The sequence below is a fragment of the Corapipo altera genome, unplaced genomic scaffold, assembly GCF_003945725.1.
Source record: "Corapipo altera isolate COAL_440 unplaced genomic scaffold, ASM394572v1 63, whole genome shotgun sequence".
Lineage (NCBI taxonomy): Eukaryota > Metazoa > Chordata > Aves > Passeriformes > Pipridae > Corapipo > Corapipo altera.
The window spans coordinates 1,113,356-1,140,414 of record NW_020884928.1 but is presented as its reverse complement, the minus strand read 5'-3'; the positions used below and the strand labels follow the sequence as shown (position 1 = coordinate 1,140,414).

Below are 27,059 nucleotides of genomic sequence, written 5' to 3'. Positions count from 1 at the left end.
ATTCAAGCTGGCCTGCCTTTCATGTTGAGGTTTTCTTAGAGCTTTTCCTGGAGCTGATGAAGTTACTTAATGACAACGTACTATCTGTCTTGGGTGAAGGTCTCTTCAGCCCTTCATTAAAACTAAAAATCTTACCTCTCACATAAGTTTGAGGTTGTCAGGGAAAGCTTTTGTTGCCTTCAGTGGGAGCTTGCCCTGAATAAAAACATAAGGATTGGATTTGAGTCTATTTTTTATTGTCTACTAGTTTCTGGTTTTATTCTTACTCCACCTCTTTTTACATAATGTTTTCTTGTGCCAGTTCTTTAGAAGTTTTGCTCGCTCTTTTTTTTTTTCACTGCCCTTGCTTTTAGTAGAACAGTTTGCACTAATTTGACTGTTTACTTGAAATTCCTAAATAGCTGACATAGTCAGATGTTGCTGGAGCTCCCTAAACACATTGACAAATATAAAAATGCTCATAGTTCTGACCTCCCTTACAAGGAGGGGAGGTCCTCCTTTTTGTCCTTTGTAAACCAGGTAGCTTATCTGAATTGCTGGAATCCCACAAGTCAAAGTCCAGTCGAGATTTATGATTTCCAGGTAGCTTTCCAAACGAGTTGTTACTCAAACAGGGGTTAAAAATCACTTTGTGAAAGCGGGCATTTTGCTACCACGGTTCCTGGAAAGTTAGTAGAGTTAGAAACAATGTTTTCTCTTCTGCAAACAAACCATTCACTTGTTATTCAGGACCTTAGCTTTCCCAAGAAGTTTTTCACAAATCAGAAATGTGTTACTTCATGATCATGTCCCAAATTCTCTGCTTTCCACTGTCTTCACTTCAGGATGTTATTAGTTACCTGCCTCTAGATAAACCTTATGAATACTAAAGGGAGGAGTTCACAAGTACCTGGTGTTTAAGAGAATACAGCTATCGATCTGAGGATCTTGATTCTTCTCTGTGTGGGATTGTACTTTTTCTATTAAGGGCTCTGGAAAACTAATCAGACTTCTGAAAGTATGAGCAGTAAAAATATTTTTTCTTGGATACATGGTAAGATCTGGGGTTAAAAAAAGCCTCAGCTGGCAAAAGCAAGATAGTTGCAAATATCAGCACGCAACAGGACTCCATGAGAAATTATGTGATGCTGAAATTATTTTTGTCTGAATATATGCCTTTCTTACATCATTGCAAATTTGAACTCCATGTGACTAAGTAAAAAGACTGAAAGGGCGTGTTGGATAAAGGGCTAGTCCTTCAGTCACTTAATATTTACTATAGATATCTTGGCCTTAGGGTAAACTATGTTGTTTACTTCAGCCATGCTGACCAATTTGTATATTTTTGGATAGAAGGAAGTAAAATGAAAAAAAATGTAGGATTCAAACAGTATAGGAAGAAGTTTGTGATCTAAAGGGACTCTTAGTTGAGGCACTAATAGCACTTTTAAGATTGCAAAAGACATACTTACAACTGCAAATGCTGTTTGACCTTACAGCTCTGAGATGCGGTGTGGCTTGGACACTTGCATTGCAAAATCCAGTTGTGAATAAGACTTCCATGACCATTTCTCCTACTGACTCCAAAACTCAGCACAGCAACTTATTTCTTCTGATTTGCTATGTGCTTATATTGGAAGAAACAGGTGTAAGCATGCTGCTTATGTCTTTTGATAATCAGCTCTGTTTTAGAATATTTTTATATTATTTACATCCTAACCTATTTCATATATCTGTAATAGAAATTGCATTGACTTAATTGTTTGGTAATGTCAGATGGGACCAAGGGTTATGCTTTCCTTTATGTTCATTTAACTATATCAACTTGCTCAGTTTTATTTGGCTTCAGTGCAGTGAGAAGAGATACAAATATGGAACAAAAATAAGAGCTGAGTCGTTAGTACAGGGAGTCAGAAAGCCATGCATTTATTTTGATTTATGAGTGCAGTTACTAAAAGTATTTCTTTTTTTTAAAAGAGCAGAAATTTGATATACAGCATATTTAAACCAAATAAAAATGCTGATCTGTACCAGAACTGTACATGTTTGAAACTATTCCTTTTTTGGAAAAAAAAAAGAGATGACCCCATCAGTTCTGTGGTGCCCTGAGGAAATGCTGAAATTGAGACTGGTCTTAAGGGTTTGGCTCCCTGCACTGGTGGCGGCTGTGTATGTTATGTACATGATGTCCTTCATCTCTTCAAAGAAGATGGGGAGGAGGGAGGAAATGCTTGCTGCATTTTCATGAATTACATGACTCTGTTCTCAGAAAATTCTACCATAAAAAGGAACAGTTGGTTTGAAAGCAAAAACAACAGTTGGTTTGAATGCAGTACCAGGTATGAGGGTTGTCAGAATGTTAACTTTAGAAAAATAGATTGGTAACAGCTTTTATATGTTCAATCCAAACAGTCTAACAGCTTATGGGATGGGTGGGCCATGCTGCACTGATGAGTTAAATGTGGATATTGGCAAATCAATGATGTAATTTTGTAAATCCGACCTTTTTAGGATTGAAATGTGTTATGTTTCAGTGTGTTTATATTTTTGTCATTTGTGATAGCACCCTGAAAAATCTTGGCTAAAATGCCAAGAGGTTTCTTAATGTACTCACCACACTATTCTGTCTGCACAGTACACTCAGGAAGCATAGGGGGAAAAAAGCATGAGAAATTTATTAACTTGTCTCTGCTTAATTGGATAATATAAACATTTTTTTTTAACTCTCACATTTCATTCGTTCATTGGAAATTAAATACATAAATAGGCAGAAATGTGTGCCTGTTAACTGATCTGAATGTTTGTCTTGCTGATCAGGAGTAAAGTAAGGCAGACTGGTAGCAGTGAGATAGCTCAAATGATGAAATGTTGCTGGGGAAATAAACCTCCATACAGAGGCACTGTGATTTCAGTCAGGCCAATGCAAAATATTCTGCATCTCATCCATCTTTTTGCTCAGTTTGCCTAAAGCATAGCTAGACTGGAAGCTCTCATGGGACATCTCTGGGTCAAGCTCCAAGGGGCCTTAGCTCCCTTCCCTTCCAAGCAGAGTTCAGCCAGTGTGTCGCCAAAGTTGTCTCACTGACAGCTAATCTGTGATAGTGTCAACTAGGGAGTGTCAGCACGTTCAGTACAGGTATAACCAGGCTAGTCCAAACACAGAGCCTGCTCCTCTAGCTAGATTTAAGATGATACGTGTTGTAAGCTCACCATTTTATGGGAGGAAGTGTGATATTGCTTTCCTCTTATTTTTCTATTTGCTTCTTGTTTTACAAAGGAAAAAAAAAGGTGGTCTTAGTCTAGGAATGTGAAGGGCTGTTGAACAGTGCAGGTGTGCATGGGGTCATAAGTCTGTGTGGTCAGGGGGTTGATAACATGATGGAATTGATAAGGGAAAAAGTTTTCTGAGAAGTAAGGGCTGCACACACACACATGACATGTCTCACCACTTTTCAGAACTGGGTGATGATTTCATCAAACCAGAATTTCTGTTGTCCCCCACTAATGACAGGTACAAAGGGCAACAGCCACCTCAGTATTCTCTCAGCACTCAGTCCCACTGCATGTTGTGTCTCAGAGATGTTGCACTAAGGCCTGGCTTGTAGTAAGTAACTAAGGCCTGTTACTTCCTGCAAGTCTGAGGGAGATAAAGCTGTTTTGAACCTTAACTGCATCTTCAGTGGTAATGGCTGCACAAAGTACTAGGTTTCAAAAGCCATTTGAAGCTTTAAAGTGCATCTCAAATATCTTTGTTTGAGTATGAGAGTGGCTGGCAAAAGGCAAGTGATGGCCTTAGCTTCTTTACCCATGTCCTCAAGCATTTGTGGGTCACTCCAGCTGGCATTTTCTTGAAGTGTTCTGCTCACTTCTTTCCTATAAACCACCCTTGTGTTCTGACCACACTTGCAAAAAACCCCTTAGAATACCAAACCAAACTAAAGAAGTTTATGTTGGATGTTCTCCTTTCTCATCCCTCTTTTCCTTCCTTTCTTGCTCTCTCCCTCTCCATCCCATGCCTGCTATGTGAGGCTACAGCATTGTTATAACAAGAACTAATGCAAAATCTTCTAGCCTTAAGAAAAATGTTTTTCCATTTAATTCTGGGTTTTTTTCTTTCATCGAATTTTTTGTTGATTTTCCCTTCATATGCTAAAGTCTCTCTCACTGCTCTTTTTCTCATCAGTTCCTCAAATCCAAGCTTAAGTAAGTCTCCTGTTTTTGTTTCTTTATTATTTATTATCCATTTCTTGCTTTTAATTTCTCAGCACTCCATTGCCAATATTACTTTGTTTTATCCTTGGCCTCTTTCACAAACTCCTATTACTGTCCTTCACCCTGTCTCATTCCCTTTTTGTTTTATCTTTTTTCCTCTTTCTTCTGTAGTTTTACATTGAGAATTCCTTATTACCTTTCCACATAAGTTTTCTTTACCTCTTCTCTCTCTTCCCAGTTTCATGGAATCATAAGAGTAATTTAGATTGGAAAGAACCTTTAAGACCATCAGTCCAAGTCATGAGTTATGTGTTAGCTGAATGTTTGTAGCATGTGATTTGCTACTTTTTATTGATATTTCTGCATTGCCTGTTGACTAAGAAGGACAATTTTCATGCCACAAACTCAGTCCTCTGCATTCAGGAGTTAAAAAGTTTAGGCATAAATAAATGTGCTAATGGTAGGACAGAGGAAGAGGAGAATAAAAGTAAATGTGCTTCTGTATTGTTCTGTTGATAAATAAACAATGTTTATTACCAGCTTCAGGAGAGAGACCTTTAATTCTTAGTTCAATCAAACAGGAACCACAGGCCAGATTGGATCCACCAAATGGATCACAACAATGTCCATTGCATGGACCAGCAAGTAGCAGCTGGAATGAAGCTGCCGTTGTCCTTTCTAGTTATAGGATCTCAGCTTGAATTATAAAGAAGAAAAAAAGGAAGAAAGTAGGATGAAAAACAGAGCAGAGAGAGCTAAATGAAAAGACATATGGGCAGGCTCACTATAAAGAATTAGGAAAAAAATCTAATCCTTACAAGCATAGTGTAGAAATTGCCGCCCACTGCAGTCAGTGGCGAGAGTTTGGGAGTGCCAAAGGACAGCTTGTCCCACCCAGCTCTTGGGGAATGAACCGACTCTGAAGGGTGCCTGGCTGACTTTCTTTTAATGCAGCATTAGGTGAGACAAATCCTCGATACAAAGCAACTAATATTGCCTCTTAACTTTTTGAGAGGTGCTTAATGCATATATGTCTGTGATACATGCTGTGATACTTTCCTATAGCTAGGAAAATGTTCTTGTTTAAATCAGTACAGAAATGAGGGGGAAGCATGAGGTTTAAATTACAGGGTAGAAAGGCAGACTGCAGACCTGACGTAATACTTCAGTTTTGCAGAACCTTCTTCATGCATCTCCAGAGAGAGTTGGCTATATTTGTTCTAGTAAACTTTAAAAAAAATTGAGGCTTATAGCGTTTCCAACAGAGGATTTCCCACGTGTACTTGCTTGCCTTTAACTTTTTAAATCCCTAAAAATCAAAAATTTCAGATTGAATTAATCTGCCATCACCAAAGTATAGGCCAAAAATTTACTGCTGGTATGCAAAACGTGTGTATGTATGTATATGTAATTTTAATACACAGGTTACAACAAAGCACTGTTCTCTTTGGAGCTCAGGTGCTCACCTGTGGGCTGGTTCAAAGGCTTTCTACACAGATTGCTCCACACTGCAAGCTCCAGCTGTTCTGGAGAGTGTGCTGCTTTGACAGCAGCAAAGCTGTAGAGCTGCCTGTCCCCTTTATAGTGGTTCATTCTAGCTGGTAATAATGTGCTCTGTGGTGTGAGAGGGCTTTTTGTTTATTTGTTTGCATTTCTTTTTTAAGAACCAGGGAGTTTGGAGTAAGTTTAAGAGAACTTTATGTTACTTGTGTTTACCTCAAGGCATATCTTTCACTGCATGCCTTTGGAATCAGTAAACAGAGGGAATAACAAACAATATGTATGTTTAGAAGAAGATAGTGTGGTCTGTGCATAATCTCAAACCAGTATGTGTTAGGCAGCCAGAACTGTTCTGTTCCCTCCCTGTTTGTTTAGCTTGGCCTCTCAAATTCAAAGAGCTTCTGTAGGATTTTCAGTCTTCAAGGGAACACCACGCACATCCTTGTAGGTATAAATATGGGCAGTGGGCTGGAGAGATGATGTGAGAAAGTGGAGTCCAGTTTGAAAGAATTTTTGGGGGTCATGGAGGGCAGTGTGGAGAGCAGAACGGCACCAGCACAGCCTGGCTGGGCGCCAGGGAGTGTATCACCTTGGTGCCTTTATGAAAGACAGCAGCCGGGGTGGGGGTGGGGGGTTGTCCTGCTCCCTCTTTTTGGCCATGGGGAAGCAACTGAGACTGAGATCAGGATGGGATAGGAACCCTTTTTTCTTCTCTACTGAATGTTTGGACGCAAAGCTAAGGGTGGATCACTCTCCTTTCATTGAAAAAAAGTGAGTAACTGTGACAGAGCAAGATTCAGGACGGGAACAGTTCCAGGCGTGGAGAAAAACATACAGCAATTGACAGGATTTTATTATATGGACCTTACAGTTATTATATGGACTTTACTATTATTATGTGGTTTCATTGTATTCACACTACACAGTGCACAGCCTGGACATGCCCAGGCTTGCCATGAGTTTGCCTGCTCCCTGCTTCCCCCGCTCCTCCCCCTTTTTCCCGTGTCCCTATCCTGGTTTGTCCCCCTGCTTGTCTGTCTCATGCTCCACCCCATGTCCTGGCCCTTTCCCTACCTAAAACTTGTAAAACTCCGACACACCTGAATAAAGCATCCATTTTGCATCTCTACCTTGTCCCTGAACCCATCCGTGCTGTGTCACGGCCCCATTCCCCTCCCCCCTCGGACTGTGGCAAGTAACCACACTGAGAAGTCCTTGTCATGGTGCCACCCTAAGCAGAGAGAAGAAAGATACTGATCATGGTTCTCCAGCTGCCTTCATGAGTCTTGTGTATCAGAGGCAGCAAATATAGGAGATCCTGCAGACAACTCCACAGATTCATCTTTGTTGTCCCAAACTGTTGGTTTCTTGGATCAGAGTTAGAAGCTGGGTGGGCTGTAGGACTGGTAAAGTGGCATGAGACCTTCCTTGGCAAAAAAACCCCCCACAAAACAAGAACAAAAAAAACAACCACAAAACCAAACCCACACCCAAAACCCTAAACCCAAACCTCCCAAAACCAGAAGAAAATAATACTTCTTTTGTAATACGTCTGTAAAAGCTGTCATCATGAAACTGTCTTTCCATTTGGGTTCTGCTGTACTGAACTAACTTGTTAGATTTGAGCAAAACCCCACTGACTCCATCACAAGCTTTGTTCCAGAGTGCTGAGAACAAAACCAAGTCCTGAGCTAGTGAACAGCAATCACCGTAAGTGCTTCCCTGTTTTCTGTCAAGGAAATAGTTGTTTACAGCAGTACAAGGCATTAACTACTTAATTATTTTCATCCATGAAAGTATTATTAAGGGAATAGGAACCAAAAGAGCTGTTATCAGGAACAGAAAAACGTTTGATCTGCAGTAAGGCAATAACTTATGTCTATGCCGCTTGTGTATACCCCACAGTAGACTTCAAAATATTCTCTGGGTTTATAATTGTGTGTTTTATTGATGTTTAAACTCTAAGATTTTTTCTGCTTCAAAATGAGGGAAACAAGCAGAAAATAAAGGAATGTGATGAGCGAATTGGTGGGAAGGTCCAACGGACCAACATTATTAATAACACAGAATAAAGGATGGTGATGAGGGTGACTGGCGTTACAGGTCTGTGGGAACTTAAGTCTGCCATTAATATAGACATTAACATTGGTTATGAAGTTGTAAATTAACTTAAATGTCTGGGCTTGATTTCAATGAAGCACGGGGTGTTGTGCCTCTTAGGGGCATCCCCTTTGTTTATGCTGAAAAGGAGCTCTAGTTCTGTACAGTACTTTATAAACAAATATATGGCGAGTACTTATACGTAGGATAATACATGGAAAGTTAGATAATGCTTGAGGGTTCTGATAAAGTGATTGAAATGGAAAGTGATGCTTGAGTTGTTTGTATGCATTGTTAGAACCTACAAGTTAAATTACAGCCTTGGTAATGATGTAACTGCAATATTTATGATGTTGTGCTGATATATTTTAAAATTAAAAGAAGATTAATTCATCTCATGAAAAACTTTTTGTATGCATCTGCCATACTTGAAGATTCTTGCATATAATGTCATGTAGTGTGTCTGATGCTCTGGGATATACTTTATCATGCTAGAGTGCAATTACTGCAAATGTGCAGCCTACCAGCTTGGAATTCATTGCAGGGAAACTGCAGTAAAATATAGTCATCTTTTTTATTCTGCATATTAGCATAATAATATTATTTGTCACTGAAGGTTTACTAGCCTGCAAGGAAGAGCATGGATGGAAGAATATGCTCTGCAACTGTTGGAAAGCATGTGTGACATTAAAGTGTACTAGGAGAATTTGCTTGTATTTTTTACTTTTGATGTTTTTGAGTCTGGTTGGTCCACCGACCTAAGCAGCTTTTTAACTAGGTCAAGTATATACATCCATTCATTAAAAGAGGGTGCTTGACTGGTTAGTTAAACCTGCAAAATATAAACCAGATGCTTCAATGGTAAATACTGCTTGACTGATTAAATTTGAAATAAAAATAGGTTTAACATTGTTTCTGTGCCATAATAAGTTTATTATAGTGCTAGTGCAAATATTTAGTAAAAACAATATTTTAAAATATTTTACTGTGAAACTGAAAAGTAAGCCTTTAAGACAAAATGAATTTTTTTTACATTTCTGAAAAAAACTTTATATTAGACTACATACAAATTTTTTGAAGTTCTGGAGAAGATCAATAATGGCATACAAATTCACAGAGTACATTACAAATCAGAACTCACAGCAGCTGTCTACAAAGCTGGAGGATTTATCTACTGTTAGGCTGGGTGTAGTATGGGGTGGAACACTTGAATTTTTAGTTTTGGCTGCCAGATCTGCTATGATCTTTGTCCTTTTACTTAAATGCTTTGTGTCAAATTGCCCTTTTGTAGCGGAAGTGAATGATGCCTCCTTCACTAATGACTGAGACACTGAGAGTAGTACTGTGAAACAGAAATGCTGCTCCAGTAAGGTCCTGTTATAACTGATTCTGTACAGCAATATTAGATCATGGTCATGTGCTTAATTTGTGTTTTGATTCCTTTGAATGCCAGTCACGATGGTATAGGAAGTTTTTCCTTGCATAAAAACAAAATTGAGACAAAATCCCAAAACAGCCCTCCCAAAGTATAAGATAACCGCAGGACTGGGAAGGGTTCATGTCATGAGATTTTCCCCTATGATATTTAAGTACCATCTCTTTTAGACTGTAACTGTTGTATTTTAAGGAGACAATTTCTGTATTCTATGTTCTTTTGGGGTGAGGGGATAGAAGGGAGGGAAGCATTCTTTTTGTTCTAATTTTTGAAAATATATTTGCCTTCTCTATTATACCCTCTTTTTTTAAAAAAAAGAAAGAAAAGCCAAACAACAGCTAATCACAATGGCTAGTGTGGTGCGCTGCAGAGATAACAGTGAGATTGATTTATTGGTACCCTGAAGTTCAGGTTAGCCAAGAGGCTCAGGTGCCCAGTTAATGAGTAGACAGCCTCCTCCACAGGAGGAGCTTGTGCTTCCTTCTACCAAGTGTCACTACCAATCTGAGTAGGTGAAAAGCTTCTAAGGTTTATAACTGCTGGATTTTTTTTTTCTAGAATTCTGTGTACTGGGTTTGCTAACTGGTTGGAAGTCTTCACCTGTTGGGGAGTTAGTATGTATGTGTCTCATAGTGTTGCCTTTGAAATGCACTCTCTTACCAAAACAGGGGTTACTCACTATTTTATTTATGGCTTTCCCCTTTGTGAATCTCTTTTGTGGTTCACTCCATAATGTTAGTCTCTTTCTATGCATCTTATAGGCACACATTAAAAAATGATTGAGCGATTGAATCACATAGCGTTGCACAGTTTGTGACTGGGTGACGTGCCAAGGAGGTTATTTAGTGACTAATTTCGAAGGGGAGGAGAAATCGCAGGCTTGTCATGTGGAAAAGTACTTCAGTCTATTGAAGCTGCATTACTTACATGACCGGATAAAGCAACATGGCCAGTCTCTGTTTTGAGCAGATGGAACAAGGAGCATTTTTACTCTTTCAAAACCTTTTCCCAGAAGATATGGATATAGAAAATATTATACCATAGACTGAGGATTGAGATTCAAGACTGAAAACAAAAAGTACTTTATTAGAAGAAGTGGAACCAAATGTTCATCTCACTGCTGTAGCCATACAAGTGATTTCTTTAAGTAACAGTAAGTGGCTTTAATTATTTCAGAGCAAAAATCTTTTCCAAGATTGTTTTTTTTTGTCCATCAGTAACAGTTTTGTCTAAGAGTGTAGTAAGAGTGCTAGTGTTTTAAATTGTGGAAACAAATACTAAGAGTAGCATCAGGATAGCTGAAGAAATTATGCTCGAAAGAGGAGACTGTGTAGGATTTGGTCTGAAAACTATTTGTTTGCATGATCCATCTTCAGCATGCACATTGACTTACAGGCAAGGTGAAGCAATCAAACATTTTTGATATTACCATTACATTTGTTTTGTGGTTAGCTTAGAATTTTACGGATCTGTTTTACATTCAGTAAAAAGTGAACTAGGTATTCTTTGTTTTCCCCGTGGGAGCTTTAGGATATGGTATGAATTAAGTTTATATGTAGTCAGGGATATAAAAGAACATACTGAGACATGTAAAATACCTTGAGGTAAAACATTTGGATCGCTGTAGGGATTGTATTCATGCACAAGTATGCATTAAACATACAGGTGTAAAATAAAGGACAATAATGTTAAGAATGTGTTTGATGCTCTATGTCATGGCAAGAGAACTGATGCTGTGTCTGAGCTTCAAATTGGTGCATGGGTAATTAGAATATGTTATCCTAAAAGTTCTGCTTTTGGGGATCAAATAGTGCTTTTTCCATAACCTTTGTGTACACCTGCACAACTGGGAGAAAGCTATGGGGACTGCATGTCACAGTCATATTGGGTAGTATGGTTTTGACACCTGATTATGGTTCACTCAGGATGCCTCCTTTCTGGAGGGTCATGTTATGTCCTCTAAATTTCACCTCCTATGATAGTGAGCATCACCTTCTGGTTCTCCTGTTTGTTCACATCAACTTGAGCCTGGCCAAAAGAAAGTAATCTGTGAACATAGAAACTGGAAAACTGGATGGATTCATCATCACTGACCATCACAGGCTCATCCTAAGAAACATCTTATATTGACTAATTGCAGTGTTTTTCATCAAGGGAAAGAAAAAACAGAATTAAGAGCATAGAGCATAAATGGAAGAAGGAAAACCCAGTTATTCTCTTGAAGTATCCACCATATATGTAATACATCCTTAGAAACAGAAAACTGCTGTTTCTTAGATGTTCTGAATTTTTATCTCAACTCTCACCGTAATACAGAAATATTACACCTGGGCATATACCAAAACTGTGCAAAAGGACCTAAAGAACATAGGTGCATGCTAATACTGGGAAATTAATTATAATAAAAGCTGAGATTTCTCAGGGAGTTCTGCAACTTCTTGTCTGGAAAATTATCCAGGAAAAAACAGTGGAAATATGTGCAACATGTTAAGAACAGCTATCTGGGTCTTGGAGTTCCCCATTCATTGGAACTTTGAACATTAGAAATCAGTTTTATTTTACCAGCATGTGGTTCCCATAATGAAAAACAATTGTGAACCCTGGCAGCTCCTAGAACCTCATACTGTGGGGCCACATTCAGCTGAGGCCAGGTCTCCAACTTAGGCAAGGTCAGCTGTTTCATGGTCTGAAGTCTCTCTTTTGGGCATGAGGGGACCCATTCTTAGCCAAAATTACTGTTTAAACTTCTGTTCTGGAAACACTGCTGTGGAGTAATGGGCATTGAAATCCCTGGCATGCCTTACTACTTGGTAACCCCAAGCACTTGCTCTGCTGAAGAGACCATGGAGAGCTGGGGTCCCTACCCCAGATCAGACTCTAACCGAGTTGCCCCAGAGCTAGAATCTGGAAAGCCAAAGCTCTAGAACACTCCAAGGATGTCTGATAAGAAATAAGGTCACTGTTTGACTGAAATCTGCAGGGTTTTTTCCAACTTTTGTCTTTACTGATGTTTTTACCAAATATTTCAGCTCTCTGAGATTAGTGTTGTTTGCTTAAAGTACATTTCATTGGAAAGTTTCTGACCAGAAAAAGCTAAAAATTATGCTAATATGTTTGCAGTTTTCAGGTATGGCATTGGGCAGCTGGAGGAAACCACAACTCCAGCCAGTGTGGGTTTTTTTCTGTAATGACCCAAGAGATTGGAAAAATTTATAGGAATTAGAGGGTATTCTATGAGAAGGCAAGAACAGACAAGTGTGACAACCTCTCAGTGATGTCTCATAGCAAAAGGATTTGGCATCAGACAGATTGTTGTGGTACAGATCCATAAAATTTTAATTTTAACTGTTTACCAATTCTGTAATTTTTAAGTGCACTATTTCATATTGTAAATTATCTTATTTTAGAAATATTAAAACCATATAAATCTGATTGTTTTTTTCCAAAAGTGGATTTGTGCTTTCAGCTGTCCAAATCCAACCTGAATGAAAGATCAGTCATGATAGAAATGTTATCATGTAGTGCAACTAATGATTAAGCTGAGGTTTTTGAAAAATTAGTACAGTAAAGCTGTCTGTTTTTATTAAGAAAGAACAAACCAATGGATTATATTGTTATTGGGTTGAGGGTTCTTTGATCAAGTACTTTCTCATTAGAAAAGTTAAGAATTGCCTCACTCTTCAGAGGATTTTCTTCTATTGAGGAATTTCCATAAAAGGTCTCTTTACAAACAAATTATTTTATCAGCATTGTATCAGTACTTAGTGTTTTTGTAGCTTTTTCATCAAAGACTCCCCAAGGCCTCCATAAAATTCTTTGCAGGTGTCCTCTGTTTATATTGGGTGAGCCAGCTTTAGAAGCATAGGTGCAGTTTCCTCAGGGAAATGCAGGGTGTCAAAGGGAGAGTAAGAAAAGTAACAGCTTCACATGCCTGAGAGGTGATTAATGAAGTCTGTTGGGAACTCCTGGGTGACTCCAAGAGAGTGCATGGATAAGCTCCATCTAGGGAACATGCTTCATGTAGGTATTTTGGCAGTCTGAAATCCTTGGGGCAAAGCCAGTTGCTGGGTTCTCTACTGATGCAGAGGAGGCCTGGGAGAGCAATGGGAAGGGCTGCCAGGTCAGAAACTCTGGTCTACTTTTCCCTTTGCCCGTGTTTCGCTATGAGATGGTAGCAGATAGCAACCTGAGTCAGACTGTACCTGTGGTATCCAGCTGCATGGAGAGATGCAGAGGAGGTGTGGTGCCAATGAATCAGTGGTAGGCTTGGTACCTGGTGCTAGCTGGCATTGCCCTGGTGTGCAAGCAGGCACAGCACCATGTGCTCTGTCTGCTGTGATCAGAGAGACTGGCTCTGCTTGCCCTTTATGTGAGCTACCAGGAGCAAGGCTCTTTGTATCCATTTGGGTGGATGAATAACTGGTTTCCTGACGTTGTGCACATAAGCATTTTCAAAATACAGCCAACAAGCTTTGAAATAAAGAACATAACTGTTTTTATATAATGTTGACTCTTTAGTATATAGATAATATGCTTAAAAAAAATCAGTATCTTATAGACTTAAGTGTTGTTAGACTGACCAAAATCCTCCACAGGAGATGTTTAAACATGATGTGATCTTTTTTACTACAGAAAGGTTCTCAGTGATGTATTTTCTCCTCAAATGTTTTATACAGAAATTGTTGCTAGCTGTTTACCATATTTTAACCTAAGGATTGACAAGTTTCCATTTCAAGGATGTAAGGTCTACAGGCAGTAAGAACAAGGAAGAGCTATATTCTAAAGAAAACCACACCCTCAGGCAAACATATTACTTGCCTGCAGTTGAAAAGCACATGATCCTGTGCTTGTACTAAAAAAAGTCTTCTTCCTTTTGCCCTCAAAACAATTGGCTGTGATAGCACCTAGTATTTAGAGTCTCAGATAACCCCAGTATCCTCTTTCTCTGTCCCTGAGTCATGCGAAGTCCACAAACATGTGGCTCAAGACAGCCTGGATATTAGAATACAGGTTTTTATGTAGCAACATGGGGAGCTTGTGGTGGAGGACAGAAGAAAAACAGCACAGAAAGTAGGGTATATATGAGAGAGAGTAGTGTTCATAGACTATCACAAAAAGATGTATAAATGAGAAGCAAGAAGAGACCATCATTCACATTTTTAAACTTGTCATTAGCAAATAACCTGGAGATTTTGGTGAAGAGACAAAAGTGGAAAGAGAGGAAATACCAACCAGGTGGCAGACACTGTAATGCATCCAGTAAGGCTTCCTGGCTGCCAGTGACCAACTCAGCTCCCTGCCCAGCCCCATATGTCCCAGTGCACCTGCCCTGGACACCCCAGACTCTGTGGCTCCAACAGCTCTACCTGTCATCACACTCCACCCAGGGCCTGAGTCCTGGCTTAAAATAGAAAGTGAACTTTTCAGAAAGGGTTTGGCTGCCCAGGCATTTGTGCCCTGCCCAGCCCGAGAGGGTCTTGATTGAGGCTGTGTACTCCAAGTACTATTTTAAAACAAAAGTGAGTAGTGTTGTATACATCATTACTCAGGCACAGGATTTTGAACAATAGCTTAGCCCCATTATTTCCATCCTAAAGTATTCCATATTAAATATCTTAAGGTAGAAAACAGAAATTTTTCTTTGACAGATTGCTTTAACTTAGGAGAAATGAATGAGCATACACAGTAATATGAAGTCCAGAAGTTAGGGAAATTAAACCTGTTGTTTTCAAATCTTCCCATGGAAATTTTCTCCTCTCTACAAGGTAACATTGGAATTTTCCTTTCACTGCAACCCAGCATATCCTAGTGTCTATGGTTTCTGTGCCAGATACTATTCCATCTGTTGTAGCTTTATCTGAAGTGACTAAACAGGGCATGGTGTAGCTTGTACAGTAGAAATGCAGGAGGATTTTCTTTCTCTAGGTTCTTCTCTCAGTGTAAAACATCTGTGGCTGCCTATCCCCGAAGGCATGATCCCAAAGCTGCTCAAGTCAGTAGGAGTCTTTTTGTTCTGCTGGCCCAGGTGCAGAGTCTGAACACACAATACAGCTCAGTATGTTGCAGTGTTACTTCAAGCCAATAGAAAACTATGTTGAATGCCCACTTACAATGTGATTAATACTGTTTAGTTATATTTTAGTTATATTTTATTTTAAATTCCAGACTTAGAATAATTCTCTGTGCAAATGAAAAAAATATCCCGTGTTCCCATTTGACTTCATAATTTTTGTCTGGCTCATTTATGACCCATCCCAGTGCACTCCTTTGTTCTGTTACACTAATTTATTATTACTGCTGCCACAATCAGGTTTTCTCCTTTCTTCTTTGTGATACCTGATACTCCAGACTGTTGATCTCTGGCCCTGGGGAACGTCATTTATAATTCCCAAGTGCGGAACCTGCTGTGATAAGAACAGCTATTGTTTATATACCAACACTGCAATTCCCTTACCAGTGGAAAAACCCGTGGTGGGGCAGGAATAATTTCTTGCTTCATCTGCGATGGATCACTGTAGCTGCAATGAATCCAGTCACATTTTCAAAGCAAGGAGTGAGAGGGGAGAAAAACTGTGTAGATTTCAGATCAGCAATGTCCACTGTACATTAGTGTGCGCTCTGTAACTTAAGGAATGTGGAATTGGGCTTGGTGATGCACAGTTTTCTGCAATCCCTTGGAAGTGATGGAGAGGGAACCTGCAATTGTCAACAGAAATTTTAGAAACTGGAAGTTTCTTTCTAATGTAGTTGGTGACCTAGATGACTTTTTCATCTCCCTGTTTGACCAATGTACTCTAACGGCACCAGAGCAGGCACATGATGCTTGCTAGAGGGGGAATTTCTCCTGTGTCTGTGTTGATAGTGTTCAGCCATCTAGAGAGGTCATTGCCAGGTAGAGTGAGATTCCACAGTCTCAAAAGCACAGGTATCCATTGCAAATTTTTGCCAAGGCCTCTCTTAACAAAGCACTAATGCTTTGGTATGGATCTTTTCCCTTTCTTTTCCTTGCTTACTCATTGCTTACAGCTCTTTACAAAGCTATGATAAAACCCTCTCAAGCACTGTTATCTTTGCAGTGGCACATGTTTTATAGGGTCAAAGTGTCTTCATGCACCTTGACCGTGTTGTGGTCAATAAATGTCTGTGTTGTTCTTCTTTGCTTTGTGTATCCTTTATTTAATAAAGATCACATCAAGTTATTAGTAAAAGGCTAAACCCTACACTGAAAATATGCCAATATTTATTTCTCTTGTCTAAGGACTTCTGATGTGTTTGTGATGCTAGAGCATCAGCATTTTTTTCTTGCTTTGGAATCAGTGAACTCCAGGCTGTGTATCTGATCAATAAACTGTGAGTCTGTTACTGGCTACATGTACTTGGAACACCTGTCACTGAAACCCCTGATTTCAGCTTCAGTAGCTGTGACAATCAGATTAGAGTAAGATGGTATTTGCATAAGTAAAAGCCTTTTTAAAACTCTCATATTCCTTTAACATGCAGCCTGTTTTATTTCTGTTTATAGTATGCTGTTGTTTTCTTTAGGTGCTGAGGTCCCAAAGTGTTCTGTTTACCCAGATGTCAAATTATTTTGTCTTGAGGGTTTGGTTTTATTTCCTTATTTTCTATAGGCAACCCACATCATGTTTTGCTCATTCAGTAATTTTATATCTTATATGTTTTTCCTTTTGTTTCCAGATGCAGAGGGAAATTGCTTATACAGGACGAGATGGCCCAAGCGGTTCCCGCCCTGGATCTGCCACCCACCCTCTGCATGCGATGCCCAGCTCTCCACCCTCCACCCCGGTGCCCCACTCCATGCCTCCCTCTCCGTCCAGGATTCCCTATGGTGGGGGCCGGCCTATGGGTGTGCCAGGCAATGCCACCATCCCCAGGGACCGTCTCTCCAGCATGCCAGCCTCACGCTCCATATCGCCCAGCCCAAGCGCCATTTTGGAGAGACGGGACGTGAAGCCAGATGAGGACATGAGTAGCAAAAACCTTACCCTGATCCGAAATGAAGGTCTGTACGGTGACCCCTACTTGTTTCATGAGGGGAGGATGAGTGTGGCTGCACCGCACTCCGGACACCCCCTCGATGTCCCCGATCACATTGTAGCCTACCATCGCAGTGCCATGAGGTCATCAAGCACTTACTGCAACCCTTCAATGCAACCTGAAATGCTGGAGCAGTCCTTGTACAGACAAAAGTCACGGAGGTACACGGAGAGCCATTTGCCCACTCTCGGCTCTAAAACACCTCCTGCCTCGCCCCACAGGGTGGCTGACATGAGAATGGTCGATATTCATCCTCACCATGGCACTCACATTCCCCACCACACCCTCCAGCCTGACAGGTCTTCCCCCAGCCGCCAGTCCTTCAAAAAGGAGCCAGGACCACCTGTGTTTGTGGATGCAAAAGCACGGAGTGCTGTCGGCCTCCCGGGCATGGCCGAGGCAATGCCCTCTCCAGCTGACAAGCAGGCTTTTGGCTATGGGTCACCTACCATGCCCAAGGACAAGGAGACAAGGTAAGGCAGAGCTGGGGCTTAATTTATGCAAATAGAAAATGTTCCTAATCTGCATATCCTTTGTCGTTTAACACCCAGGGGACAATGTAACGTGTAGGAGCCTGCTGCAGTGTTTATTAGCTGTCTGTCAAGGTAGTTAGTAATTTAGAGGAGATGCGACACCACCCATTATTAATTTGAAAGTATTGTCAACCCATGATGGATCCCTAGTTATTTTAATTTGTGTAAATTTCAGTCACTGGAAAAAATATAATAAAATAAAATGATTAACTAGGATTTTTCTTTCCAGACGACCAGATCATGTTACAGGAACAAATGATGTTCTGTTCCTGTTAATAAGGGAATATATTTCACCCCCGTTAAGAATGACACTCTGATATTACAATTTTGGTTCTTTATGGAGTGAAGTTTTTCTCATCTAGTGTTAGGAAATGGGAAGTATTTATCATTACTGTCCTATCTCCTGTAAAACATGAATTTGCATAAAAATAGGACAGTTGTTTACGATAATGCTCCTTGAGGCGAAACTGCTGAGAAGAGCAAGTCTGTCCCAGGGAAGAAATTGAAACACAAATGCTGTTCCGAATGATTTTTCCAGCATCACAAATAGTTGGTGACCTGACTGTTTCTAACTTTCTTGTGCTGACAACAATCTCTCCTGTCTTTTTAAGGACCAGATTTTATGCAAAGGTCTGTGAACGTTTCTCCTGCCATAGACCCTGCCCTAGGAGAGAAAAATCATTACGCTGCCAGGCGGTTGCTGTGTATTTATACAAGCTGTGTTAATCTCTAGCGTATTGTTTGTGCTGTTAACTTTTATAGAGCTCTTTAGGGAAGTGAAGATGAATAGCTGGAAAATGCTGAGCTCACAGAGGCCAAAGGTAACTGCTGACTGCCTTAACCACTGGGAAGATATGGAGCTTTCTATAGCCCCCAGACTTCCCCTCCATCTGAGCAACTTGCTCAAGAATTAGTTGCCTCTTACTATGCTTGGCCAGAAAAAAAAGCATTTTGAGGTCCATTGTTGGGGAAAAATTTGAAGGAAATGAAGAAAATCAGCCATCCACAAAAATACAGGCTTATAGCTTGGTAGTTATGTTGACATAAGAGTGTGAGTTAGGGCATATTACAATCTAGGGGCAGTGAAATATGATTTTTATCTATCTGTTTCCAAGAGAAAGTTGCATGTACCTGAAATTTCATTTCAAGCTTCCATTATTAAAACTGGGAAATAATTTGAAGGAAATTTGCCAGTTCCAATCCATTTTCAGATTGAAAATTTTGCAAAGTTCCTAGTAGGAGGTTGAAAATAAGGAACCGCATCAACAATTGTTCAATTTGTGCAACTTCCTTTCTCCCCTCTGGGCGTCTCAGCTGCTCACTCAGCTACACAGAAATGCACAAGGCTGTGTGTTTGTGAATGGGTAAAGAGCAACAATACTGATAGTTCTGCAGCTCCTTAAAAGGGAGTTTTGCACCAGCAGTTTTAGTCCTGGTCCCAGAATATATTAACAGTGAAGAAAACAGCACTTGCCTAATTGCACTTCCAAATAAATACATGACCTTAAAATTCAGCGTTGTGTGTATTAGTCACATGGCACTGAAAGAATCATTCTGAAAGCTGTCCTTATGAGTTGTGGGTTTTTTCAACCTTGAGGAAGTGTGACTTTCTAAAAAATATTTGTAAATACCAAATGCAATTCATGCAAATTGGTGTGTCTCCTAACCACTGCAATTTAAGAATTGGGTTGAATTCTACAGATACAAAATGCTCTAAGCCTTAATTTAGTTTTGTAATAATTTCATAAACTTTGAAAGCAAACACTGTTGAAACTGTACTAAACTAAACAAGGGGTTATACAAGTTGAGACGCTCTTTTCCTGCTTCAGCAGGGGCTGAATTGTTACAAGGTTGCCACGAACACCTGAAGGGTGATGTATATAATGGCAGAAAGGTATCCTGTACCTTGTACAGTTTACACCCATAAGCAGTACAGCTGGGCTTGCTTCTGTGAGTAAGAATATTTGGGGGATTGGAGAGATAGGGCTGAATTCATTTGCTTCCACACATGGTAAAATGTAGTGTATGCTGCTCTGTTGTGCACGTTGTCTACTTGCTGATGCCAAGAGCCTAAGAGCCAGGCCACAGACAGCACATGGCAGGGTGTTCAGTCAGTCTGCTGCAGAAGGTGTCAAGTGTGGGCAGAATGAGGATCTCTTAGTCTTGGGGGTACTGAGTAGTGAGGTCTTTTGCATTTGTGCACTGTGACAAGAGAGACTCTGCATCCTGACTCATTCAGGGGTGGGTTGAGGACCCTGCAGGCACCAAACCCATCAACTCAGCACTGTTCTTCCTTTAGTCTCTAGTGGAGTGTGCTGTGAGCAAAGAAAACGTCTCTTGTGCCATGCCTTTGTGAAAATTACCTTGAAGTAGCACTGCCACAACCTCAGGACAGTGCAAATTTACGTATAAGTCAGAGAAAAGATTGAAATGGATAGTGACAATGTCAGAAGTAAAACTGAATCTCTCTTTCCTTGTTAATTCTCCTTCAGTTTTTCCAGTCCAGGGCTGAACTGGGATATCTGGGTAATTTATCAGAATATGTTGTGTACTTACAGCAGATAAGACCTCTCATTGACTGTGTCCTGGTTTTGTTGAAGAAAATGACTCCATTACCTTTGGAAGTTACTACAGGCAAAACGGATATTTAAATGTTGATAAATTGGGAAAGAAGCTGTTTATCCAAAAGTGCATTCAATTAAGTACTGTTTAGCTTTCAGTTTTTGCATTTATAACATGTTGCAAAATTTTAGGTTATTCAAAGTGCTGAATACGTATATAATTAATGCTGCTACTCACTAAAACACAATCCTTAGAATAGCAAGATAAAAGAACATTTTTCCTCAGGAGTGTACTGTGGTTCTCTTCTACCTGAACACAACTTTTGTCCTCTTCTTGTTATGCCACATCAGTGATTAGTGAGAAAAGATGAGCAAAAAATGATCACATTCATGGCTCATGGCTTGCAGTTCAATACTAAAGTTCAGTGGCCAACTGTAGATTATCAGATACTCTTTCCACCACTAAAGTACTTTATTGTTTGATATGTTGAAGTATGGATGGACTTTCTGTGCATTAGGAAAAATGGCCATACAAAGCCATGAAAAGGCAGGAACAGTGAGAGACTCCATCAGCAATGGACTGAGAATTGTGTAAGGGGAGCTTTGCAGATATACTCTCAGACACTTCCCACAAGGCCAAAATTGCATCTTCCTTTGTGAAAGGTGTTGAATAACCAGGCAGAAAAAGATTAATGCAAATGACTGATGCAGGATGGAGAAAAGATAGACTGTATTTTGGCTTCCTTCTGTTAGAGGAACTCTTTGTAGGAAGATGAGATGCAGACTCTTGGATAAGAGGTCACGTAGTATCGCAGCTGGCAGTGCTTCAGAACTTCCTTTTTTCTCTTTAGCTCCAAACTAGTAGAAAGATTGAATTTAATCTTCTTAGGAGAGTGAAATACTCACCTGTGTGTATCTTTCCCTGAGAAGAGAGAAAAGTGCAGAAGAGTTCTACTGGTCTTTGGTTCCCACCTTTCCAGCTCTTTTGGGGGACTTTGGAATAAAGTCTGACTGAGACACCTTCAGTTCTAGGGAAGCCATTGAGAAAGACAACCTACTCCTATTTCCTCTCTTTTCTCAGTGAGATAAAAAAAATGATAATGAAATGTTTCCTTCATAGGGTAATATAGAAAGCAATGTGTATTTCCGTGTCTCTGATCCTCTTTTGATTGCTATACTGCCTTCGCTTGGGATTTAATTATAAAATATGAAGTCACTGCAAATTTTTCTCCAGGAAGGTGTGCAAATTAGTTCATGGTACACTCTTGGTATTTGAGTACATCTGGTATGGCTGACGCTCTGTACAGCCTAGGAACATGAATGAACAGTTACATAGCCCAGTTTTATTCTGTGTCTGTATGAAGTATCTTCTCAGTGATGTGAATACAAAAGATGTCCCCAGGAAAGGGAAGTAACATGCAAGTCACGCTTAAGTAGCATTGCCGTGACAAGTGGAAATCAATTCAGCAATATGCTGTACCCTTCTTGGCATTACTTCCAGTTAATTGCAGTAGAGGGAATTACATGAAACCTCAGTGAAGCTGTAAGGAAGAAATCTGGTGATGAAATCTAATTTATCAATGCACAGTCCCCAGAGAAGCAAGGGCTTGCTTTGCTTTCCTGAATTTGGGGAGCAGGGTACTAAGGCGGTGGCCCAGTGCCTGGACAAACCGTGGCCCGGAGGTGGCTGCTGGGTAGAACAGTGCTGGCGAGTGGCCTGTGCCTGCCTTGCTGGCTGAGGTCTGTGAAAAGCCAAAGCCGTCTGAGGGAGAGACTTGCTGGGCTGGGCGTCACTTCTGACCTTGACCCCTTCCTTTCCTCCCTCGCCATGCTGCCACCTCTGACTCTCCCAGCATTCATAGGAAAACAATGTGAAACAATGCCTTTCTGTGCAGAGACTGATAAAATAGGCATTTCTTCCCCAACTGCTGTAGAAAGGACCCTCCCTGCGCTTCCTGGGTGGTGGAGAATTGTAGCTTTATCTGGGAAATTAATCTGGGAACAGAGATGGGGTTGGGTCTTCTTGTGCTACCACCACCAGCAAAGAGGCCACTGCGTTTTGTTCTGCCTGACCCTCTCTCATAATACTCCACATCCCAGCGTGACCTGCCCGCAGGGACCCTGGCCTGCCCTGTGTCACTGGAGTGCCGACCTGTCCTGTTCCCTGGGAGCCTTGGTCTGCCCGATGTCACCAGCGTGACAGCCTGTCCCTTACTGTGGGAACCCTGGCCTGCCCCATCCATGGGACCCCAGCCTGCCTCATGCAGGGAGGGCTGCCAGGGCAGGCTGTTCCCCCACCTTTCCTCTCCACAGCAGAGAGTACTGCGAGAGGTAGAAAATACAATGTTAAGAACCAAAAATGTACAGTTGTCGTGGTGGTGCTGGCATCCCTGGTAGACGCTGGCCTGGCACAGGCTGAGGAGGCATTCATTTTCTCCCTCCCAGAGCTGAGGCTGCTCTAGCCCTTCACAGGGAAGCCAGAGGGGAAGGGGTTGGCTGCAGACTCTGTCCCTGCTCCTTTGGGGCCGTATGGCAGGCAACAGGACTAGGCCACCAGCCCTCCCAGCCATGTCAGCCAAGGTCACGGCCCCAACCACCAGGCTATCCGCATCCATCTCTGCCCGTGCTGGAGCATGCTGCCTCCCACCACTCAGACCACCTTGCCTCTGAAAATCAAATAGTTTTATTTAATGCCTAAAAGGCGCCTCTTTTCAGACACCTGTTTTTGAAATGTTTGGTGCTGATGGCCAGAAGAAGTCTGGGTATTACAGTGAAATGGTTACAGGAAAAATCCTGCCTTGTTTCTAACGGAGTAACTCCAGAGCACATATAGATTCTTCACGTTCTTAATGCTTTTACCATATGAAAAATAATGTGCTCTTTGCAATTGATTCCAGTATTTCATTAGTTTTTCATCATCTCCTATCTCTGGAACATCCCGCTCCCTCTTAACAACATATTTTCCTAGATTTCATGGCAAAGGACAAGATCAGCTTTGTGTAGCCATAATCTCTTTTGAAGCAGAAAATTGTTTCCAGATTATTGAATGTGGGATGGAAAAAACATCATATTTATGAATTGGTAAAACAGATAGACTTCCAGTTGAGTTTAGTTATAGGAAGGTTTTGTGATGATTATCAGGGAAAAAAAGGTTTTCATTATTAAGTGTCAAAAATACTGTGTAAAAGTTTGTTAGAATATATTTATCCCTGCGTTTTAGTACTTGTTTTCATTCCAAAAGTTACTGTAGCCTGAACCACTTTCTTATTTTAAAACTTGTAATAGTGGAAATTCTGTAACATATTTCTTGGTTTGAAATTAATTAGGTCAGATTCACTAGTCTTTTCATCACCATTCAAAATACCTTTCAGCATGCAGACAGAAAAGTAAGATGCACACAGTGTATTAAATCGCAATAAGAACATGTCTGGTGGCTGGGGACTGACTGACCACTTTCTTCCCTGCTTGTGTCTGTTAGCATCTCATTACTTGTTTTGCTGTCCTGTTTTCTCAACTTCTGGGTGTCTCAGAGTCTCTCCTGGCTATGGTATCTGCATGCTATCCCAGCAAACCTCATTCATTCTCTGAATGTGAATGAAATAATTAGCCTGGTGCCTCCATCTAGCTGCAATGAAGGCTGGCTACTCAGTTTGTGTCGTGTCAGCTTACTTTGCCTGATATTGTTACCTGCATTTGAGTTTGTATGACCCTTATTGATTGACATTGTTGCTTTGGCCACCGAACAGCAACTGAAGCTGAGGGTGGCTAGACTTTTGCTGCTCCCATGTGCCCAGGATGCAGCAGTGTCGAATGATGGGCCCTACAGCAGGCTGAGTCTGTATCTGAGTGTGTCTGTCCCATCTTCTTTCATCAGTCACTGCTGCTTAGTCACTTGCTTTTTGACAAATATTTTTCCAAGTCACCTTCCAAAATCACAGCCCACTGTTAGCATTTGCTTTTGTGTGTCTTCCCAGACACTTTAACTGCTGGCACATAGGGATACCTTTTCAGAAAGTCCCATACTGATGTGTGTCTGTGTTGTGGCACGTCATTGACATACTGGCACATGTAAGTAGGCAGCTCTGTGAGCAAAAGGCCGTTTTGGAGCCCACTGAGGAAATCCCCTGGTACCTGACTAATATATGCATTTGTATGCAAACAGATAAACACAGAAATGTTAGCCTTCCAATCCAAAAAATGTCATGGTTGCTGTTGTTTAGTAAACTTTGGTCCCTGTAGAAAAGACTGAACATACCTATTGTAGTTCCTCTTTGTCTCTTCTGCTTTTTAGGAATTTCTCAGGATATGTGCATGAAAGCAAATCTGTTTTATTATATTATTGCTGTACAGTCTGCATTTGGTGTCCTGTGCCTCTCTGTCACATTTCTGTCCTTTCCAGGGCAGACAGTTGTGATGTCAGGTGCAAAGGATTTGGACTGGAAAGTAGTCAGCTTGAGCAGATTAAGTGCTTCACAGACAAAAATCCTGGGTTTGGGGAAAGTAAAAATAGTATCAAGAAGAAGTGTAAAGTCTTTAATCCTGAAACCTTATGTACAGGCAAAATTGTTGGATCAGTGTAGGTAAAAGAGAAAATACATGTAGTGCTGAAAAAGAAGTTTTTCACTAGTTCCAAGAGGCATTAGATTGTTTTAGGTGCCTGCCTTGTGAGATCATTACAAGTTTATTGTCCTGGTGGTGGTTTGTTTTGTTCATTTTAACTAAGCAGATGTCTTTTTTATTGTCTGTTACCATGCCAAAGCTGTCCAAACCAAGATACGGTAAGTGGCTGCAATAAGGTGTATGCAAACTGGTACCCATGGGCCTTTGCACAAACTCTGTAGTGTCTTTCCAATCTTGTGGTAATCATTCACCTAGAAAAACAAGTCTGAAAGCGAATATATCTGGCTTTAACAAACGGTTCTCTTGTCTTACAGAGAGAGGATACAAGCCATGGAGAAACAGATTGCCAGTTTAACTGGTCTTGTTCAGTCTGCGCTTTTTAAAGGGCCAAATACAAGTAATAGCAAAGATGCTTCTAGGTAAAAACAGAATTCATCTGTAATGATTTTAGTAATCAATCAACAAAAATAATATTTGAATGTAATAGTAAAAAAAAAAAACCTGATTGCTCAATCATTTTTAAATATCTTTATCATCTCCATGAGAATGCTAGGCAGAGAGGAAGAATATGACAAATTATAGATGGAGATTAACTGCATTACTCTTCTTTGTGTTAAAAAGAATTAATGTAGCTACATCTCTGTGCTTTCTACTGCTTGTACTCCATCCATTGCTTAACTTGTATAAAGAGGTGATTTAGAAAAAAACAAACAACTGACTGGTGATATAAATTAAAAATATGTATGCTAGACAAGGCCATTTAATTTGCTGAATATAAACTTCAGTATAGTTCAATGTTAGTAAGCTAAAATTATTATTCATCTTTTTATTACTTTAGTGAGAAGATGATGTTGAAAATTGTGTCCAGCAAGAGCAGTGTTGACACTGCAGGTAAGATAATTCACTTTTATTTTACAAATTATTCAGGTATATGAATAGCTCTAACATTGCAACCATCACAGCTTATGGAAATGTCGAATTTATTTAAATTCCTGTAGCTGTACTGTCAGAGCTGAAGTTTAAGTTCAGGATATGGGAGTCAATCACATCTTTAAGAGAGGAATTTCTGAAAGGTTGAGATGGTATTTGGAATGAGTTTTACACCTGTGCTGAATGGTTTAAATGAGATGCAGAGCCTCTGCATATGGTGAATTTTCCAGTGACTCATCCCATCTATAGTGTATATATATATCTGTCATTAACCTCAGATGAATCTAGACTGTGGTAGGAGACTAAATATTTAATTCTTTTTCTGGTCACCTGAACTTTTCTCTAGGGTCCTTCTGTCAGTAGGATGCTATAGATGTAATGGCACCAGGAAATTTAGTAGTCAGCAAGACATCACTTTTCCTAATTAAGCCATATTGATCTGTTGCTAATTATTACAGTTCACCTAAACTGTTCTGAGTTATCGATTGTGAAGCCAGTAAAAGCTGGTCTTGTTTTAACTTCCCACTTGGAGAGCTGTTAAGTGTTTAAAAGATGGAGTTAAGGCTGTTGTGAAAGAATATCTCTATGTGATTGAAGCTCTTTGTCTATGGGCTGTTGCTGGAGAGGTCTGCAGGGTGTTGGTGTGTTTATATGCCTCCTCTTCACCCTTTGTCATTCACTGAATGCAAATAAAGGCAGTTTTCTACTTCCTGGTAGTGCTGTTCCCACAGGGAGGTCTGTGCTCTGGCAGGTAGTAAACCACACACATTTATTAGCAACCTATTATGCTCCTAACTAGCCTTTCTGTTGGAGCTGTTAGTTCACGTTCGGGATTCCTGTTTATCTGGAATTGCATTATGTCCTCCTAACCGACAGAAATCAAACTAGACCTGGAAACTATCAAGCACATGCAAGAAAGAAAGTGCTAAAATCCTGGTACCGAAGCTTTGCTCCCAAGCCACTCTGGTCCGGTTCCAACTCTTCCCTTCCTGCTGGCCTCTGGATAGGGAGAGCAATACTTAAAGCTTTGAAGAAATAAGATGTAATTTCTCACTTTCAGACAATTTACTGAAAAGTCTGTAATTTTTCAAAACAGCTGCAAAATGCTCCTAGACTTTCCCCTATTGCAGTGTC

The 27,059-nt window shown here is 40.4% G+C and overlaps 1 protein-coding gene across 20 annotated transcripts in view; it reads left to right on the top strand.

Annotated features, from left to right (window-relative positions):
* KIAA1217 (KIAA1217 ortholog) overlaps positions 1-27,059 on the top strand; it is a 353,867-nt gene that overhangs the window by 288,010 nt on the left and 38,798 nt on the right. For 13 of the 20 annotated variants that reach the window (XR_003530194.1, XM_027658718.1, XM_027658727.1 and 10 more), the window contains 3 exons: positions 16,922-17,754; positions 25,310-25,414; positions 25,834-25,886. Coding sequence is in view for 19 of the 20 variants with exons in the window: in XM_027658718.1 (XP_027514519.1) it covers positions 16,922-17,754; positions 25,310-25,414; positions 25,834-25,886 (991 nt within the window). In the remaining variant the exon portion in view is untranslated. Of the gene's footprint in view, positions 1-10,145; positions 10,380-16,921; positions 17,755-25,309; positions 25,415-25,833; positions 25,887-27,059 lie in introns of those variants that run through there. The other 7 variants (XM_027658729.1, XM_027658714.1, XM_027658719.1 and 4 more) reach the window with 2 other exon arrangements.